The sequence below is a fragment of the Leucoraja erinacea genome, chromosome 36 (genome assembly GCF_028641065.1).
Source record: "Leucoraja erinacea ecotype New England chromosome 36, Leri_hhj_1, whole genome shotgun sequence".
Lineage (NCBI taxonomy): Eukaryota > Metazoa > Chordata > Chondrichthyes > Rajiformes > Rajidae > Leucoraja > Leucoraja erinaceus.
Genome location: NC_073412.1, coordinates 12,379,313 through 12,398,891, shown reverse-complemented (window position 1 = coordinate 12,398,891; position 19,579 = coordinate 12,379,313). Strand labels below are relative to the sequence as shown.

The window sequence follows — 19,579 nt, the reverse complement described above, 5'->3', positions numbered from 1 at the left end:
TTGAAGGTAGACAAAAATGCTGGAGAAACTCAGCAGGTGAGGCAGCATTTATGGAGTGAAGGAAATAGGGTCTCGACCCGAAACGTCGCCCATTTCCTTCGCTCCATAAATGCTGCCTCACCCGCTGAGTTTCTCCAGCCTTTTCGTCTACTCTACAAACTGGATTTGATTAGGAGCTCAAGGTAAAGGAATCCCTAGGAGGTAGTGACCATAATATGATAAAATTCAACCTGCAGTCTGAGAGGGAGAAGATGGAATTAGATGTGTTGATATTACTGTTGAGTAAAGGTAACTAGAGGCATGAGAGAGGGGGTGGCTAAAGTTCATTGGAAAGGGACGCTGACAGGAATTCGGAAGATGCGGGGTCATTTCATCCCAGAGGAAGAAAGATTTCCCATGTGGCGACCGTGGCTGACAAGGGAAGTCAAAGACGGTATTAAACTAAAGGGCCTGTCCCAGTTTTTTGGCGTCTACCAGTACTGCATAGTTGCAGCAGGACGCCGAAGATTTTCAGCGGTGACCAGAAAAAGGTACGACTCTTTGGGAGAATACTCACGACCATACAGGCGTCACCCCACGACACTGTTTCCGGGTCAATAATAGTCTAGGCTCACATTCAAACAACCTTCACTATGCCAGGGCACCATGAACTGGTTGTTCATATACTCAGTTGTTCAATACTGGCAGCTGAGCTCAGTGACAGTGGTCCCCCAGTGCATGCTGGCTACTAAATGGAAATATCGCTTTGCTTAATTACTTACATTCTCCGCAAACCACTGTCTCCTCTCATTCTGCAGTAATCTAGGACTTGTGTATTTACAAATTAAACTGTCAGTTCTCTTTAGCTTCAGCCTTGATCTTAGTCTAACAGGGGTAGGGAAACCATCTACAGCAGCACTGCATTCTCTCGCTTTCACCAAATCAGTCCAACATGTATATCATGTAACGAATGAAGAATACCCTGCCGGACTATAATCTTTCTTCCATACATTTTTCCTTTAGCTCATAACACAACAGTATGAACATGAAATTTTCCAATGTCAGTAAGTAACCAATAACACCCCGCTGGCCAATACTCCCACCCTCTCCGCCCTCTTTACTCCCCTCTCTACCCTTGCCGCACCTTAATGCATCTATTTCTTCCACACTGCCGCCCACTTTCCTTCCATCCCCTTCCACCTATATTCTTTCCTCTGGCTTCACATTTCATGCCTCCTCTACATATCTCACAATCTGTTATCTTCTTTTCATCGCTGGCCTTCGCGCACACATTTGTCAATCAAGCCTCCTCATCTGCATCTGCAGAACTTGTGTAGAAAGGAACCAACGATAGACACTAAATGCCAGAGTATCTCAACAGATCAGGCAGCATCTCAGGAGAAAAGGATGAGTGGCGTTTCGGGCTCCCAGAATGTTAGCATTCGTTGTTCTCCAGAGATGCTGCCTGGCCCGCTGAGTTACTCCAGCACTTTGTGTCCACCTATCACCTGCCAGGCTTGTCCCTCCCCATACAATCAGTCTGAATAAGAGTCCAAAAAACATTGCCTATCCATGTTCTCCAGAGACATTATTAGCCTGCTGTGTTACTTAGCATTTTGTGTGTTTTTATATAGAACTGCAGCAGGTGTTTAATAGCCTCTTGATAATGATCGTAATCATGAGTTGAGCTGAAAGCTGTGATAAAGGCACGATACGTATTCTTGCATCAGGCATATCTGAATGATACAGCTGCTCAGAAAGTTCAGCCAAATCACTAAGACCAGCAGGAGGCAGACACACGAGGCTGCAACATATTGACCAGCTAAGCACCAAGAAGCAGAGTGGCTAATAGCATTTAAGCATCAAGACAAGCATTTCGATCACCCAGGCATGAAGGCAATTGGCCAAGTGTGGAAAGATGTGTGTCCACGTCTATACAGTGGGACGAATGGCCTGTTTCTATGCTGTATAATCCCAACAACACACGATTGACTCTCGTTAACAAAAGGCCATCACAAGGGAATGCTTACTTGCACTCTTCACATTTTCTCCACTCAGCATTTCAACTAGCGGCACTGTGGCCCAATAGTACAGTTGCTGCCTTGCAATGCCAGAGAGCCTTGTTCGATCCCGACTATGGGTGCTGTACATATGAAGTTTATACGTTCTCCCTGTGACCGCTTGGGTTTTCTCCAGGTACTCCGGTTTCCTTGCACATTCCAAAGACATGCAGGGTTGTTGGTTAATTGGATTCTGCAAAATTGTCGGTAGTGTGTAGGATAGAACTAGTGAACGGGTTCACTAGTTGGCACGGACTCGGTCCCTGTTTCCACGCCTCATCTCTAAACTAAAAACATGCAACTCATTTTCATGTTGCCCTTTTAGTTTAATTTAGAGATACAGTGCAGAAACAGGCCCTTCAGCCTACCGAATCCGCACTAACCAGTGATCCCCGTACACCCGCACTATCCTCCAAAATATTTACAATATTTACCAAAGCCAATTGACCTACAGACCTGTGTGGGGGGGAAACCGGAGCACCCGGAGAAAACCCACGCAGGTCACGGGGAGAATGTATAAACTCCGTGTGCAGAAAGCAGCTGTAGTCAGGGTGGAACTCGGGTATCTGGTGCTGTAAGGCATCAACTCTACAGCTGTGCCACCATGCCGCCCCTGAATGGCCAGCAAGAGGAGGAAACCTGGAGGTGGGCTGGATTGGGTTCAGATTTGATATTTTAACTTCTTTTCGGACGACCCCAAAACAGCCGCCATTTTCCTGGCAAAACACATTCATGAAGCCCTTTTCAAATCATTCCAAAATACAGCTTCACGTTTGATTTAATTCAAGAAAACCCACAGGGGACCTGCCAGTGGGTAAATTGTCTTTACCTTTTCACCAGGATTACTGCTGTAGAACATGACACAAGGGTACAACTCTGCTGCATCCACATCTTCAAACGCTAACTTAGGTTCCTAAATGGAAATAAAGTGGGACATTTAATTAAGAAAAGCTGCTTCAGTAACACATCCGTGAAAACAGCAACAATTTGGAACTGTATCTGTAAGCAATTTCCAGCAGGCGCACATTACATAATTAAATGTCAGTAATATCCAGACTGATGTTAAAAAAAACGCATTTCTGCACAAAAGTCTGAAAAATATTGGAGTTCTCAGCTCTTTAGTCGTTTATATTCTGTGCATGCTGCACTTTAAAATAAAATGTTCATGTCAACTGATAATTAATTCCAGCCTGTAGCCAACAGTAAGGAATCTTAATGGCATATTAAAGCATGAAAGTACACGGTGCCCTTTGCCGCAAAGCTTCCTGGTTCAACACCAACCTGTTCTACAATCTATCGGTATATAGATTGCAACTGAGATTATTTAGCCAGCAGAGAGAAAAGTAAACTAGCACCATTGGCAGAGGCATAAATCATGTCTGATTGGTATAACAAAAGCTCAGTTGGCAGGGTAACCCTGGAAGTTTTCCTGTCTGGTCAATAAACTGGGAATACAAGACCTGAATAAAGGTCTCGACCCAAAACGTCACCCTATTCCTTTTCTGTAGAAATGATGCCTGACCCACTGAGTTACTCCAGCTTTGTGTCTATCTTCTGCAAATGAGGAGCATATTTTATAAATTATGAAAGGTTATTAGCAGAGATTAGTTTAAATTGGCGTCATGTTTGACATAAACATTGTGGGTTCGAAGGCGTTCCTGTGTGGATATGGTCGTAGACTGGGCGAATGTTTCGCTGGACACCTTCGCTCAGTCCGCCTGGACCCACACGATCTCCCTGTTGCCAAACACTTTCATTCCCATTCCCACACTGACCTTTCTGTCCTCGGTCTCTTCCATTGTCAGAGTGAGGCTAAACACAAAGGAACAGCATCTCATATTTCGCTTGGGTCGTTTACAACCCAGTGGTCCGAATATTGATTTCTCGATCTTCAAGTAATCCCTGCATTCCCTCTCTCTCCGTCCCTCCCCACCAGCTTCTCATTCTCACCTTGCAAACAGCAAGGCCCGTTTCCTTTATCATTGTTACTTTTTTTGCATATCTTTCATTCATTTGTTTTATATCTCTCCACATCACCTTCTATATCTCTCGCTCCCCTTTCCCCTGCCTCTCAGTCTGAAGGGTCTCAACCCGAAACAACACCTATTTTTTTTCTCCAGAGATGCTGTCTGACCCGCCGAGTTACTCCAGCATTTTGTATCTATCTATGGTCAATTAAGATATCAGCACAAAACTGATTCCTGAGGTAGTAGACTGACTAATGGAGAGAGATTGAGTCATTTGACGAATCTCATAGACTACTCCAACACAAACAGGATTGGAAAGGTTTGTTACAGGAAGGACATTCGTAATGCCAGGGAGCGCAAGAATGAGGAGTCATAGCAGATCAAGGAGTAAGATGTTTAAAACTCAAATGAGGACAAATTTCTTCTCCCAGTGAGAGGTGAAAACAAGAAATTCTCTTTGACAAAGCGCTGTTGAAGCCAAATCATTAAATATACTTTTTTAAAAAGTTGGAATTATTTGGAGTAGAGCGCTCAAGGTTTATGGGGAGAAAGCTGACCATAATATTGAAGTAGATGAATAGCCATGATCTCATTACATGGTGCAACAGGCTTGAAGGGCTGCATTATCTACTCCTGCTCCTTTTTTATGCTTTTGTTTATATTCAAATTTCAAAGTTAATCCTATTTTGCAATTTGTTTGGAATTTGCAGAGGAGGCGGGGGGGGGGGGGGGGGGGGGGGGGGGGATGTTTGCAATAAACCACTTTTATTGGCATATAGAGTTCACAAATACCAAGGACATTGAGAGTGTTTACCTCTCCGTTTTTCCCAAATGAGATTGTCCTGGCCTCCATGTCGAGGACGCATGTTATGTGGTCTCCTTGTGTAAAGCTGAAGAGAGTCAGTGTCTGTTCACCATTGTGGTAAAGATTACCGCTGTAAGCCCTGTACAGCCACATGTCCGAGGTAGTCCGATGGTTGAAATCATGCACAGGCCAGCGTGATACTCCAACACACGTGCCTTCATTACCTCGATTCTCCTTCACTATATAAAACTAGGAAAGAAATTTGGAAGGTGTGATACTCTCGAAATATATATTAAAGTGACACAATACAATGCACGCATTTCTATGCAGACAGAATTCAAAATTTGCTACTCTTAAATATTTGTTTTACATTTTCTGCATTTAATTTAGATGTACCTTCCACTGATAGCATCCAGAAGCAATGCCAGTCGATGCGAGACCATAGCCCTTTCCACCACTCCCATGGGTCAGTACTTGTCCATTCTCCACCGCACAACACTGAGTTTTCTCAGGATCAAAGGATACTTCTTGGATAGGAAGATTTTCGTCTTCTTCTTCTATTTCTCCTTGCTTCTATTATAGTTACAAAAATATATAATCATTAAGCAAGTTTCTAACAGTACAGGATAATTATACAACATATATATCCTGGCAACAACGTTTTCACAACGGGCACAGACTTGCATAATTCAAGCCTGATCCAACATTTGGGGCGGGAGCCTTGCGGGTTGACGAGCCTCGCGCATCAACAGAGCCCGCGGCTGGGGCCTGGGCCGCGGAGTCGTCCGGGGGGGGGGGGGACCCGGCGGTGCTCATGGAGGAGTTTGGTGCAGCAGTCATCGAGGTCGATCGTTGAGGGCGCCGGCCGCCAAGGACAGGCCACGTGGGAGACAGAGCACGGGCCACGGGGAACATTGGAGGATCTGGCATGGGAAGACCGCTGTGAGGGGCGTGTGATACACACACAAAGGAGGACCTCCCTGAGTGGGGGGGGGGGGGGGAAGAACAAAGGAAGACTTGACGTGTGGAAACCACCGTGGGGACGGGGCAGAATAAGGGTAGGCTTAGTGCAGGATACTTTGTAACTTTGTCAGTACCCTTTATGTAGCAGCTATTTGCCTACCTTTGGTTTGCAAGCAAAGAATGTCACTGTGGCTTGTTGCATGTGACAATATTCAATCAATTCAATTCACTTTAAAGGAATATTCAAACTCCACACAAGAGAGGGAAGAGGGACAGTGATTCATGAATGATAAACACAAATTGACTCAATGGCAACTAATTTACATTTAACTGATTGTGCTTCGGGGGGGGGGGGGGTCACAGAAATGAGCAGTTTTTGACAGGTGTGTCAGTGGTTGTTACATATAAATGTAATCCAATCTCAGATGTTGATGATTAGTTTGGATTGAAAGGTTGTAGGTCAGTAGTTCCCAACCTTTTTCGTCCCGTTTACCCCAGGCAACTTTAATAGCATTTAACAATGTCTGTTCACTTATTTATGAACAACTAATGATGAATAGATACTGGTGTACCAGAACCACAGTCAATCAATGAGGAAAAAATATGTACAAATCCACACAGTTACCCCCTGGGTAGGCGGAATTTATCCTCTGGGGGTAAATTTACCCCAGGCTGGGAACACTTGTTGTAGGTAAACATGATAAACCAGCATATAATTGGAGTTAGCAGGTAAGTACATTTCAGTGTCAGCTGTGAGCAAGACAGTGAAACACTTCCTGGGGGTCTGACTGGATTTAAACCTTTGCTGGACCACCTGAGCTCCCACAACCACAGACAACTCTCCCTTTTGATGCACTGCCATCATATCCTTCGCGGTAATCCTTTCTCTCCTCTCTACCCCACGCCAGTGTTCTTCTATTCCCCAATTGCTCCAATGCAGTTTTTTCCTCTTTCATGTTCCTCCTTCCTCTGTGTAATCAGAGGTCATCTTGTAATCAGCCCCAATCTTTTTAAATGGTTTTCTTGGCCATTGTTGGTCAGCAAACAGAGGGGCAATAAAGACAGACACAAAAAGCTGGAGTAACTCAGTGGGACAGGCAACATCTCTGGAGAGAAGGAATGGGTGAAGTTTCGGGTCGAGACCCTTCTTCAGTCTGGCCCGATGAGTTACTCAGATTTTTGCGTCTATCTTCAGTTTAAACCTGCATCTGCAGTTCCTTCATACACAGAGGTGGGGGAAAAAAACCAATTTGGGTCTAGCTATCAAATTCTACACAACCTCAAAGTTTCTCACATATCTGGACTTCCCAACCTGCAGGAGGGGGAATCCTTTGGTCATCTTGCAAACATTGAGCCGCAGTAGCAAGAGTTCAGTTCCTTTCCTACTTTTAAATGTGAATAAACCTGTGGGAATTCAGGTGAATTGTGAAATGCTTAAATATTTGTTGTTTCTCGATTTTGCGGCAATGCTTCTATTATTTCACATTCCACCCAACTTCTACTCACTATTTTACTAATTCTCTTCCTTACAAATTTTACAAATTATTTGCTGGTCCCTGGATTTCAGTAATAGTCAAATTAGAATCTAACCCGAAAACACTATACTGAAATCTCCGAGTGTCCTTTTTAATATGGCTTTATATTTGCCATTAGACAGTGATCCATAGACGGTCAAGATTTAAAACGGGTAGAAATTTCTGAGTTCTATTCTAATAAGTCATTAAACAAATGCTGGTGTTCTGGCCACCTGCCATCCATCCACAATGAACATCTTCAACAAGCAGCCTTAATCCCATTTCCTTTACTCGGATTGACGTCCTTATTGCTCTTCCAATTTCCATGCAGTGGTTTACATTTTGAACTTTTAATCTCAGTTTGAACTGATTTAAAATACATTAATTGTTTATAAGACTAAAGGGGAAAGTGTATTGTCATATGCACAAGTGTGGTGATGTACATGGTCAGTAAAAGAACATACGTTCATAAGTTCTAGGAACAGAATTAGGCCATTTGGCCCATCAAGTTTACTCTGCCATTCTATCATGGCTATCTATCTTTCCCCCTCTACCCCATCCCCCCCTGACACCCGTACTAATCAAGAACATGTAGGGTGTGGTACCTGTAGTTTTGTTGGCTGCTCCTTCTCCTTGACCTGAATTGTGTGTTTTGCCTGGGAAATGGGGGCCTCCCACATGCAATTAGAGATGAGCAAGAATAGGTGTTCCACCACCTGGAAAAACAATACAAACATCCAAAAATAATTACTGTGCTTTGCACCTGACAATAGAAACATAGACAGAAAAAATAGGTGCAGGAGTAGGCCATTCGGCCCATCGAGCCAGCACCGCCATTCAATATGATCACAGCTGATCATCCAAAATCAGTACGCCATTCTGGCTTTTCCCCCCATATCCCTTGATTCCCTAAGCCCCGGGAGCCAAATCTAACTCTCTCGAAAACATCCAGTGAATTGGTCTCCACCGCCTTCCGTGGCAGAGAATTCCACAGATTCACAACTCTCAGTGAAAACGTTTTTCCTCATATCAGTCCTAAATGCCTTACCTCTTATTCTTAAACTGTGACCCCCTCGTTCTGGACTCCCCAGTAAACCACTATTGCACTACCAGAACTTTAGTAAACTCTGCACACTAATCATCTTCCAGGCTTTAATTTCAAACACCATTACTGATTTCATCACTTCTGGCTGTCTGCGTTCCACAACCTCCAACGGTATTATCTCCCAGCCCCGCACAGCCTGGTTTTACCTTCTCCCCAAAATCCACAAACACAACTGCCCTGGCAGACCCATTGTTTCTGCCTGCTCCTGTCCCATGGAAATTATGTCCACATACCTCGACTCCATCCTAACCCCCCTGGTCCAATAATACCTCGCACGCCCTTCGTCTTTTTAATGACCTGTTTTCCGAGCCCCCACTCCCTCATCTTTGCTATTGATGTTCAGTCACTCTACACCTCTACACCTCCATCCCACACCAGGAAGGCCTTAAAGCCCTCCGTTACTTCCTCGACCACAGAACCATCCAATTTCCCTCTACTAACAGCGGAGCTGGTCCTCCCCTCAACAACTTCTCCTTTGACTCCTCCCACTTCCTCCAAGTCCAAGGCGTAGCTATGGGCACTCGCACGGGCCCCAGCTATGCCTGCCTCTTTGTAGGGTACATTGAACAATCCCTGTTCTAGGCTGCACTGGCCCTATCCCCAAACTCTATCTCCATTACTGCTACCTCCTGCACCCATGCAGAACTCAAGGACTTCAACTTTACCACAAATTTTCATCCTGCACTCAAATTTACTTGGACCATCTCCCACACCACCCTCCCCTTTCCCGATTGCTCAGTCTCCATCACAGGAAATAGACTATTGAATGACGTCTAATACAAACCCACTGACTCCCACAACTATCTCGACTACACTTCTCCCCACCCTGCTTCCTGCAAAGATTACCCCCTACTCCAAATTCCTCCGTCTACGCCGCATCTGCACGCAAGATGAGGTGTTCCATACTAGAACATCTGAGATGAGCTCATTCTTCAGGGAACGGGGAATCCCCTCTCCCATCATCGATGAGGCCCTCACTCGTGTCTCCTTGGTACCCCGCAGCTCTTCCCTTGCTCGCTTCCTACTAGTCGTAATAGAGACAGAGTTCCCCTAGTCCTTACCCCATCAGCTATCACATACAACACATAATCCTCCAAAATTTCCGCCACCTCCAACGGGATGGATTAGCCACATTTTCCCATCTCCACCCCATTCCGCCTTCCACAGAGACCGTTCCCTCCGCCACTACCTGGTTCTCATCTCTTCCCACCCAAACCACCCCCTCAACAGGTACCTTCCCCTGCAATAGCAGAAGATGCAACACCTGTCGCTATACGTCCTCCCTCGACTGTCCAGGGACCCCGACAGTCCTTTCAGGTTAGGCCGAGGTTCACTTGCACGGCCTCCAACCTCATCTACTGTATCCGTTGTTACAGATGTGGACTCCTTTACATCAGCGAGACCAAACGCAGACTAGACAATCGGTTGGCAGAACACCTTTTGCTCAGTCTGCCTGAACCAACCTGATCTCCCGATTTCTGGACACTTTCATTCTCCTTCCCATTCCTACACAGACCTTTCTGTCCTCGGACTCCTCCGTTGTCAGAGTGAGGCTAAACACAAATTGGTGGAGCTGCATCTCATATTTCGCTTGGACAGCTTACAGCCCAGTGGTATGAATATTGATTTCTCTCAATGCAGGCAGCCCCGGCATTCCCTCTCTTTCTATCCCTCCCACACCCAAGTGGCACTAGCTTCTCATTTTCACCCTACAAAGCTTGCAATGGCCTGTTTCCTTTATCATCATTACATTTTTGCATATCTTTCATTCATTGTTCTTTATCTCTCCACATCACCATCTATATCTCTTGTTTCCCTTATCCCTAACCGTTCTGAAGAAGGGTCTCGACTTGAAACGTCACCCATTCCTTCCCTCCAGGGATGCTGCCTGTCCTGCTGAGTTACTGCAGCTTTTTGTGTCAATCATCTTCCTTAACTGGGTTTAGTTTAGTGATACAGTGTGGAAACAGACCCTTTGGCTGACCGGGTCCGCTCCGACCAGCGATCCCCGCACAGTAACACTATCCTACACACACTAGGGACAATTTTACATTTACCAAGCCAATTAACCTACAAACCTGTACGTTTTCGGAGTGTATGGAACAAGCTGCCAGAGGAGATAGGTGAGGCTAGGACTATCCCAACCTTTCAGTACATGATACGGAAGCATTTCTAACACCACTCTAAAGATATAATTCCCAAGAGTAGCTACCTTACCTGTATCATCTGATCGTCTTCTACACTCGACTCACAGGCAGGCAACACTGCCTCCAGAACATGAAGGGCCAGCAATCTGGTTCTGAGGTTGCCAGCCAGTGGGACACCTGCACGACAGAGGACATGGTTTGCTGGTGCGGTTTGCAATGAATTCAGGAAGCACAAGAGATTCATGCAAACAATCAAATGGTGGCTTTTGATCATGTGTACTGCTAAATCGTAATTGATTATAAGAAATGTACACGTAATAAGCTTCAATGTTATCTACATATATAGAAACATTTGAAAGGAACAGTTTTGAGCATTACAATCTTCCTGAAATGGCAGAGGCATTTATTAATAATTGCAAACCTTTATCAGACATATTCTACATGTGTTTAGTGCAGCACAGGGAAGAACTAGATGCAGAGTTTTGCATTATCCCAGTATTAACATTTGCCAGGGATAACAACTTAGACCAAGTACACTACATCAATTTGTCTAGGAAGCCTACCTCAACCATTTTGAGTACAGAATGCTAATACATTTGGACTGCAATGTGAATCTAAGTTCTCATCGGGAAAGCTCCTTAAATTGGGTTACCAGTGTTGAGTTTTGCAGCACTTTAACTCGGTAATCACTGGACCCAGGAGCCATTCACCATTCACAGCTGAACTTAGGCATTAATATTGCTTTAACACTTCGTCCCCACATCCCTCAAGATACCAGTGTCGCAGTTTTTATGAAAACTAAATCTGCTTTTCCATTCTTCCAATGAACATTGATAATAATGATGCACTTCCGCTTGTATCTCATCCATCACCTTTATGCCCAGTCATATGGCAGTTCTTATATCCCACTGCCAACTTTTCCTGCCCTTCTTGCAATCTACAACCTAATCTTGTGCAACCAGACAATAGATGCAGGAGTAGGCCAGCACCGCCATTCACTGTGATCATGGCTGATCATCCCCAATCAGTACCCCATTCCTGCCTTCTCCCCATATCCCCTGATTCCGCTATTGTTAAGAGCCCTATCTAGCTCTCGCTTGAAAGCATCCAGAGAACCCACCTCCACCACCCTCTGAGGCAGAGAATTCCACAGACTCACCACTCTCTGTGAGAAAAAGTGTTTCCTCGTCTCCATTCTAAATGGCTTACTCCTTATTCTTAAACTGTGGCCCCTGGTTCTGGACTCCCCCCAACATCGGGAAAATGTTTCCTGCCTCTAGCGTGTCCAAACCCTTAACAATCTTATATTTCAATGAGATCCCCTCTCATCCTTCTAAACTCCCTCTCCTTCTAAACCACCTCTCATCCTTCTAAACAAGAGTGTGTGGTCTCATCAAATACCTTCCTTAACGCCCAAGTATTGCCCATTTTCTGGTTCCTCTTGCCACAGGGCCAGTTTCGCGTAGCATATACATTTTCAAATAATAGTTAAATTAAGTTTGATTTTAAGCAGTGCAACTCCACTGAGCAAGTGTGAGCACTTTACGAGGTCAAATGTATGGAGAAAATATACAATTAATGGCATGGCCCTTAACAGCATTGATGTACATAGTTGGACTCTTGGAGTCCAAGTCCATGACTTCTTGAAAGTGGCAACACAAGTACATAAAGTGGTAAGGATGTATATAAAATGCTTGGTTTCATAGGTCGGGCCATTGAGTATAAGAGTTTGGAAGTCATGATGCAGCTTTATAAGACTGGTTAGGCCACATTTGGAGTATTGAATGCAGTTCTGGTTGCCCCATTATAGGAAGGATATGGAGGCTTTGGAAAGGATACAGAGGAGAGTTACCAGAATGCTGCCTGGATTAGAGGGCATTAGCTGCAGGGAAAAGTTGGGCAGTCTTGGATTGGTTCTCCGGAATGCCAGAGACTGCGGGGAGACCCGATAGAAATATATAACATTATGAGAGGCGGAGAGGATAGACAGTCAGAACCTTTATCCCCCGAATGGAAGAATTTAATACTAGAGGGCAGAGCTTTAAGGTGCGAGGGGCAAAGTTTACAGGGTTGGTGGGTTGAGGCAGATTTAAGACACTTTTGGATAGGCATATGGATATGCTGGGAATGGAGGGATATGGATTATGTGCAGGTAGATAGGAGGTAGGCAAAAATGCTGAAGAAACTCAGCCGGTGCGGCAGCATCTATGGAGCGAAGGAAATAGGCAACGTTTCGTCTCGAAACGTTACCTATTTCCTTCGCTCCATAGATGTTGCCGCACCCGCTGAGTTTCTCCAGCATTTTGTCTACCTTCGATTTTTCGGCATCTGCAGTTCCTTCTTGAACAGGTAGATAGGAGATTGTCAAAGTCCCTCGTGCAACCCAAGTGGTTTAGTGTTCAATACCATGATGGTCATTAGGAAGAAGCTGTTCCTGGACCTTGAAGCAATGAAATTATTGAACAATATACCACAACACTTTGCTAATTTGGATGAATTGGCAGAGGTAGAATGAAAAGAATAGACAATAGACAATACGTGCAGGAGAGGGCCATTCGGCCCTTCGAGCTAGCACCGCCATTCAATGTGATCATAGCTGATCATCCCCAATCAGTACCCCATTCTTGCCTTCTCCCCATATCCCCTAACTCCGCTATTTTTAAGAGCCTTATCTAGCTCTCTCTTGAAAGCATCCAGAGAACCTGCCTCCACCGCCCTCCGAGGCAGAGAATTCCATAGGCTCGCCACTGTGAGAAAAAGTTCCTCGTCTCCGTTCTAAATGGCTTACTCCTTATTTGTAAACTGTGACTCCCCCAACATCGGGAACATGTTTCCTGCCTCTAGCGTGTCCAAGCCCTTAATGATCTTATAAGTTTCAGATTAAACATTAGATAAGCAACAGCAAATATAAGAATTCAAACTTTGTACCTGTATATATCGTTTCTATATCGCATGCATTTTGTCATGGGTGCAAAATAAATCTCTATAACAAGAGCTTCAGAAGTTTGAAATTTGTTTGCAAACCATCTGATATAACAGCAACAATTACTGCATTCCAGCACAAGGTGCTGCAGCCATGCAGAGCTTCCTAACCACACTCTAAGGCCAACAGAATGGCCATGCAAGACACCCGGAGAGATTCTCCTATGTTATCCAGTTTCTGCGTTCAAGAGCTGAGAAGCTGCGTACCTGAAAAATACTTCTGAGCCGCAATGTTAAGTAGCACTTCCGTCCATTTAGGCGAGGCCATTTTCGACTGAATAGCCTTTGAAGACACAACTCTGCGTAGGAAAACAAGAAAATCCCCCAGCTGCAGCTCAGCAGTGTGCTGCTTCCGAAGAATTGCTGGAAAGTAAAGATAAGAGTTAAATAAACTGCTTTCTCTATTCTGTGCACATTTCTGAAATCAATAAAGCTTACAACCGGGGTATCAACAATTTATCTTTTATGCCAAGAAGGCAGGAAAATTAGATCTTGATTTATGAACGTTTGATTTACGAATGTTGACTATAAAGCACTGTCCCCATTTACTAATTTATATTTTAGTGTCTGAACAGCATACCAATTTCACTTATAGGCATACGTTGCATCAAAATATATTTTATGCACATTGCCCACCCTTTCCAATTTATTAAAATCCATGGATTGAAATATTTTTCAGGAATGTATACCTTTTGGAAATTGGGGGGTGTCTGCACAGAAAATTAGTTCAGTTAGAAGGTTAGTACCCTGGCTGGCCAACGATATGCCAACTGGCTTCCTTCTGAGCACCTGGTCAATGAATTTTCAGAAATCTTAAACACTTTATTATTATTCTTTGACCCGCCTCCTGACCCGCTGAGATACTCCAGCCTTTTGTGTCTGTCTCCTGTAGTCTCTTTGACCCGACAGAGACGAGGAGAATGCTGGAGAACAGAAAGACACCGGGTACATAGTTCCCTGAAAGTGGCATTATACTCAAAAAGGGTGGGGTAGAGATGTTTGGCTCGATTGCCGTCATGAGTTGGGGCATCGTGTTATACATGTGCAAGACATTGGTGAGATTGAGTGCAAGTCTGGTCGCAAGGATATGATTCATCCAGATTGAAGGCACAAAGGATTCACAACAGTGTTGCCAAGATAGGAGGACTTAGAATCAGAGAAATAAAACATGCCCTTTGGCCCTGCCTGTTCATGTGCCTGTGTAGAACCAGGAACACACATTGTTTAAAAAGACAGTAATATGGATAGGAAAGATTTAGAGGAATATGGGCCAAATTCAAGCAAAGTAGACCAACTCACAAAGGCATCTTGGTGCCATATAACACTGCTGATGGCTCTCTATGTATTATTTGGACAAGATCCCATTAAACCCAGTGGAAGAACAAAAAGGTAATGAGGTCTTGGAGCATATAAAGGCTACCATAGTAGAATTCAAACTGAATTCAAACTGTAGTGATTTGGTCTATTGGCTAACTCCCGCACATTATTACATGTACCTCCCTTTACCTCATCTACCCTTAATTTTAACACGTACTGTAAAGCTACATATGCTTCATACCTCGAAAATCCTTTGCATCCTCAGTCTCGCCAGTGTCATCCAGTTTGTTCTCTCTGTTTCCGTGCAAGGGTGTTAGCTGCACTCCAGCCTGGGAGAGCAGGTTCTTCAGCTGACTGCACAGCAGATCCAACAGGGACTGAACCACCTTCGGGCTCAGCTTGTCTGCGTACGTTCTAGAAGAATAAAGCACAAAGGAAGCACAATTGTAAATCTGAAATGGTGCAAAAGAAACCATTTTAGTGTTCATTACATTTTCACACTGCTCCATGGATTTCTGAGCCACAGCATTTAATGGATGGAAGATTCAGCTTACATTGCAGTGCATACGGTGTCCATGCATCACAATGTAACATAACTTCATTTTCATACATTTTCAAGAAAGGCAGTTGGGATTTGTAGGAGTGTACCAGATTAATTTACTTGATTCGGCATATCGGTTATGTGAAGAAAGGCTTGATAGTGGAGAGAATGTTTCCGCTAGTGCGAGAGTACGGGACCAGAGGACATAGCGTCAGAATAAAAGGACGTACTTTGAGAAACAAGATGGAGGAATTTGAGTCAGAGGGTGATGAATCTGCGGAATTCATTGCCACAGAGGCCTTCAATGGATATTTTTAATGTGGAGATTGACAGATTCTTGATTAGTTTGTGTGTTAGGGGTTATTGGGAGAAGGCAGGAGAATGGGGTTGTGAGGGAAAGATAGATCTTGTCATGATTGAGTGGCCTAATTTACATATAACATAAACTATGGAAGAGACTGCAGAGTTAGGAATGTTTCTATTTTTGAGGTTTCAGATAACTTTAGAATGCAGAATGATAAAGCGTAGCATAGACACACTGACCTTCACTATGCTCAACATATTTTGAGAATCTACAAAGTGCCAGATTCATTTATGATTATAAAACTAACTCTTTGGAATGCAGTCAGTGTGCAAAATGAAGAGTTCTAGGAAGCTGCGATGATGGCTCCATCAGCAAATTCAACAACAGGTTGGTAAAGCTACTTAAAAAAAGGGCAAAAAAAAGAGGTAATGTGGGTTACTATAGGATGCATACTTTCCGAGACTCAGGACTGGAAATTCTGAAGAGTCTATTTGGCTTTTCACAAAACATATCGTGCAAGTGGCAGCTCAATGTTCCAGGGTACAGGAGCTTCGGCACAGGCAGGTGAGGGAAAGAGAGGTGGGAGGTGGCATTGTTGGTTAAGGAGGATGTCACGGCTGTATTCAGACAACCTTGTTCCACCACAGACATTACGGACGGTTCGTCTAGTGAGGCTATATGGGTGGTGCTGAGGAACAAGAATGGGATGATCACTTTGTTGGGGGTGTACTACAGACCCCCGAATAGTCAACGGGAATTTGAAGAACAAATGTGCCGGGAGATTGCAGACAGCTGCAGGTCAAATAAGGTTGTTGCAGTAGGGGATTTTAACATTCCCAATATAGACCGGGAAAATCATAGCGTGAAGGGTACAGATGGGGTGCAATTCCTCAAAAGTGTTCAGGAGAGTTTTCTTAAGCAGTATGTAGAGCCCCCCCACACATGAGAGGGCAACACTGGATCAAGTATTGGGAAATTGGGAAGGGCAAGTTAATGAAGTGTGTGTGGAGGAGCCTTTTGGGACCAGTGACCACAGTTCAATTAGGTTTAAGATAGTTATGGATCGGGACGGAGAGGGTCCATGTGTTAAAATGCTCAACTGGGGTAAGGCCAACTTTGAGGGTATGAGAGAAGGTCTCGCTCAAGTTGACTGGAGCAGGTTATTAGATGGGAAAGGAACAGTTGACTGGGAGGCAGGTTCATTGGTATCATTTAACCAAATAAATTGGATAGGCATATGGATGAGAAGGGAATGGAGGGTTATGGTATGAGTGCAGGCAGGTGGAACTAAGGGGAAAAAAAATTTGTTCGGCATGGACTTGTAGGGCCGAGATGGCCTGTTTCCGTGCTGTAATTGTTATATGGTTAGGAGAGGTGCCGGAAGACTGGAGGGTGGCAAATGTTGTGCCTCTTTTCAAGAAGGGCTGCACGGAAAATGCTGGGAGCTATAGGCTGGTGAGCTTAACATCTGTAGTTAGTAAGTTACTGGAGAGTATACTGAGGGATAGGATATACATGCATTTGGATGGGCAACGATTGATTAGGGATAGTCAGCATGGTATTGTTCGTGGGAGGTCGTGTCTCATAAATCTGATTGATTTTTTTCAATAAGCGACCAAAAAGGTTGATGAAGGCAGATCTGTAGATGTTGTGTACATGGAGTTCAATAAGACGTTCGACTTGGTTCCGCATGGTAGGCTGCTCTGGAAGGTTAGATCACATGGGATCCAAGGAGAGATGGCTGAATGGATAAGCTTGAAAGAGTTCAAAAAAGATTTACGCGTATCTAAATCTTCCACTGGTTACAATGGAGAGCACGATTAGGGTGTAATAGGTTTGGTTAGCCTAATCCAAACAGTGAGCCACAAAACTCTATTCAGTGCAAGTGAAACCATCTTTCTGCCCCTGAAAACTACATGCAAACCAGATCTGCCTACATCAACTTACCCCCCCACCCCAACAAAAAAAGATAGGTGCACCTTTTACATAACTGTCTGAATACCATTCTAGTTATTCAGCTCATCTCATTTAACAATAACTCACATTTCACCATTTTATTTAATGCTAAAAGACTGTATTATCCAAATCACACAAACACTGACATCCAAAACTGAGTCGTGGATGAATGAGGATCTGAAGAAGGGTCTCGACTCTATTCCTTCGCTCCCTAGATGCTGCCTCACCCACTGAGCTTCTCCCGCATTTGTATCTACCATGGAATGAATGAAGATAACTAAATGCCTGGGATGAAATTTTCATTATAAACATTTGGGTTTTTTTCCTCTCCTTATAAAAATTAGTTTAAGGATTCTTTTAGAATGATCTTTGCGATTTTACTGAATACTCAATACACACTAACCGGCTGCCAGTTCCTCTGATCTTACAGATCAACTCAACCATAATATTTCTATTCCAAACTAATTACTGATAAAAAAAAAATAAACATGATACTTACCCTGTGGTAATGGCTAGAATCTGAAGTAATCTGGTGCTGGCTACCTTTAACGCTGTGCTGAGCTGTGAAATGCCGGGCTTTTGTAACAACTGCAGTGGCTGTCCCAGCATAGTATCGGTGCCACACAACTGGGACAATACATTCAACAAGCCACTGGAGATTGCCAAGGAGACATCTACAGGGTGATAACGCACACTAAGTGCAAAAACTGTCACCAGTAAAAGGCGTTGTTGTGCTCCTGAAAAGAATATCAAACATGAATAAAAATACGAGCATTCATTGTTAACAATACTAATAAACACTAATCCACCATAGTTCTAACATATTTGCATTCTTTATTCAAGAATATCTTGCATAATTCACTATAAAAATGTAAAATACGAGTTCAACACACAATTTCAATTTGGAAAGGCTGTGGAAGAGGGAATGGTGATTGCAGAGCAGGGAAGGGTAAATAAGCTCGAGCTGCATAGACTATTATTGTTCTCATTGCACTATTATTGTTTGGTGTGTGTGTGTGTGTGTGTGTGTGTGTGTGTGTGTGTGTGTGTGTGTGTGTGTGTGTGTGTGTGTGTGTGTGTGTGTGTGTAGACAGACTGAACGTTTTGTCTCTCTCTCTCTCGTTTTTGGGGACGACAGATAGCACAATGGGCTAAGAGTTCGGCTGGCGACCGGAAGGTAGCCGGTTCAAATCCCGCTTGGAGTGCATACTGTCGTTGTGTCCTTGGGGCAAGACACTTCACCCACCTGTGCCCGTGTGTAATGTAATGTAATTATGTGAAGCACTTTGGGGTCAATGCAAGTTGACTGAAAATGTGCTATATAAATAAGAAAATAATAATTATATTGTTTACAGTGTACTATGTTTACATATTCTGTTGTGCTGCTGCAAGTAAGAATTTCATTGTTCTATCTGGGACATATAACAATAAAACATTCTTAACTCATTGTATGAAAATCAAATTTAATAAGATGCGTCTTTTTTTCCTAATGTTAGCAGATAGCAGACGAGAGTACTTGGACTCACAGCGGAGGGACACACAACATCCCATTAGGAATCTATAAATTTAACTATGAAATTACAACGGTGCTTGGCATTTCCTGGCAGAGATCAGCAATTACAAAACGCTGGTTCATCTTCAACAACCCACTTCCATTAGCTTCATGCACAGACAGAAAATGGACTTCTAGTTCAGAACCAATAAGCCTGGTTAGAGTGGATGTGGAGATGATGTTTCCACTAGTGGGAGAGTTTCGGACCAGATGCTATTGCTTCAGAATAAAAGGATAGACACAAAAAGCTGGAGTAACTCAGCGGGACTCAGAATAAAAAGACATAGTTTTAGAAAGGAGATGAGGAATTTCTTTAGTTAGAGGGAGGTGAATCTGTGGAATTTATTGTCACAAAAGGCTGTGGAGGCCAAGTCAATGGATATTTTG

At 43.8% G+C, this 19,579-nt stretch overlaps 1 protein-coding gene across 9 annotated transcripts in view; it reads right to left on the bottom strand.

Annotated features, from left to right (window-relative positions):
• The window catches only part of herc1 (HECT and RLD domain containing E3 ubiquitin protein ligase family member 1), a 281,473-nt gene that overhangs the window by 90,035 nt on the left and 171,859 nt on the right, over positions 1-19,579 (bottom strand). For all 9 annotated transcript variants that reach the window (XM_055662723.1, XM_055662728.1, XM_055662725.1 and 6 more), the window contains exons 29-36: positions 18,140-18,377; positions 15,081-15,253; positions 13,730-13,885; positions 10,611-10,717; positions 7,894-8,004; positions 5,208-5,384; positions 4,821-5,060; positions 2,869-2,952 (exon numbers count right to left, since the gene is read on the bottom strand). In XM_055662723.1, the coding sequence (XP_055518698.1) occupies positions 2,869-2,952; positions 4,821-5,060; positions 5,208-5,384; positions 7,894-8,004; positions 10,611-10,717; positions 13,730-13,885; positions 15,081-15,253; positions 18,140-18,377 (1,286 nt within the window). The remainder of the gene's footprint in view (positions 1-2,868; positions 2,953-4,820; positions 5,061-5,207; positions 5,385-7,893; positions 8,005-10,610; positions 10,718-13,729; positions 13,886-15,080; positions 15,254-18,139; positions 18,378-19,579) is intronic.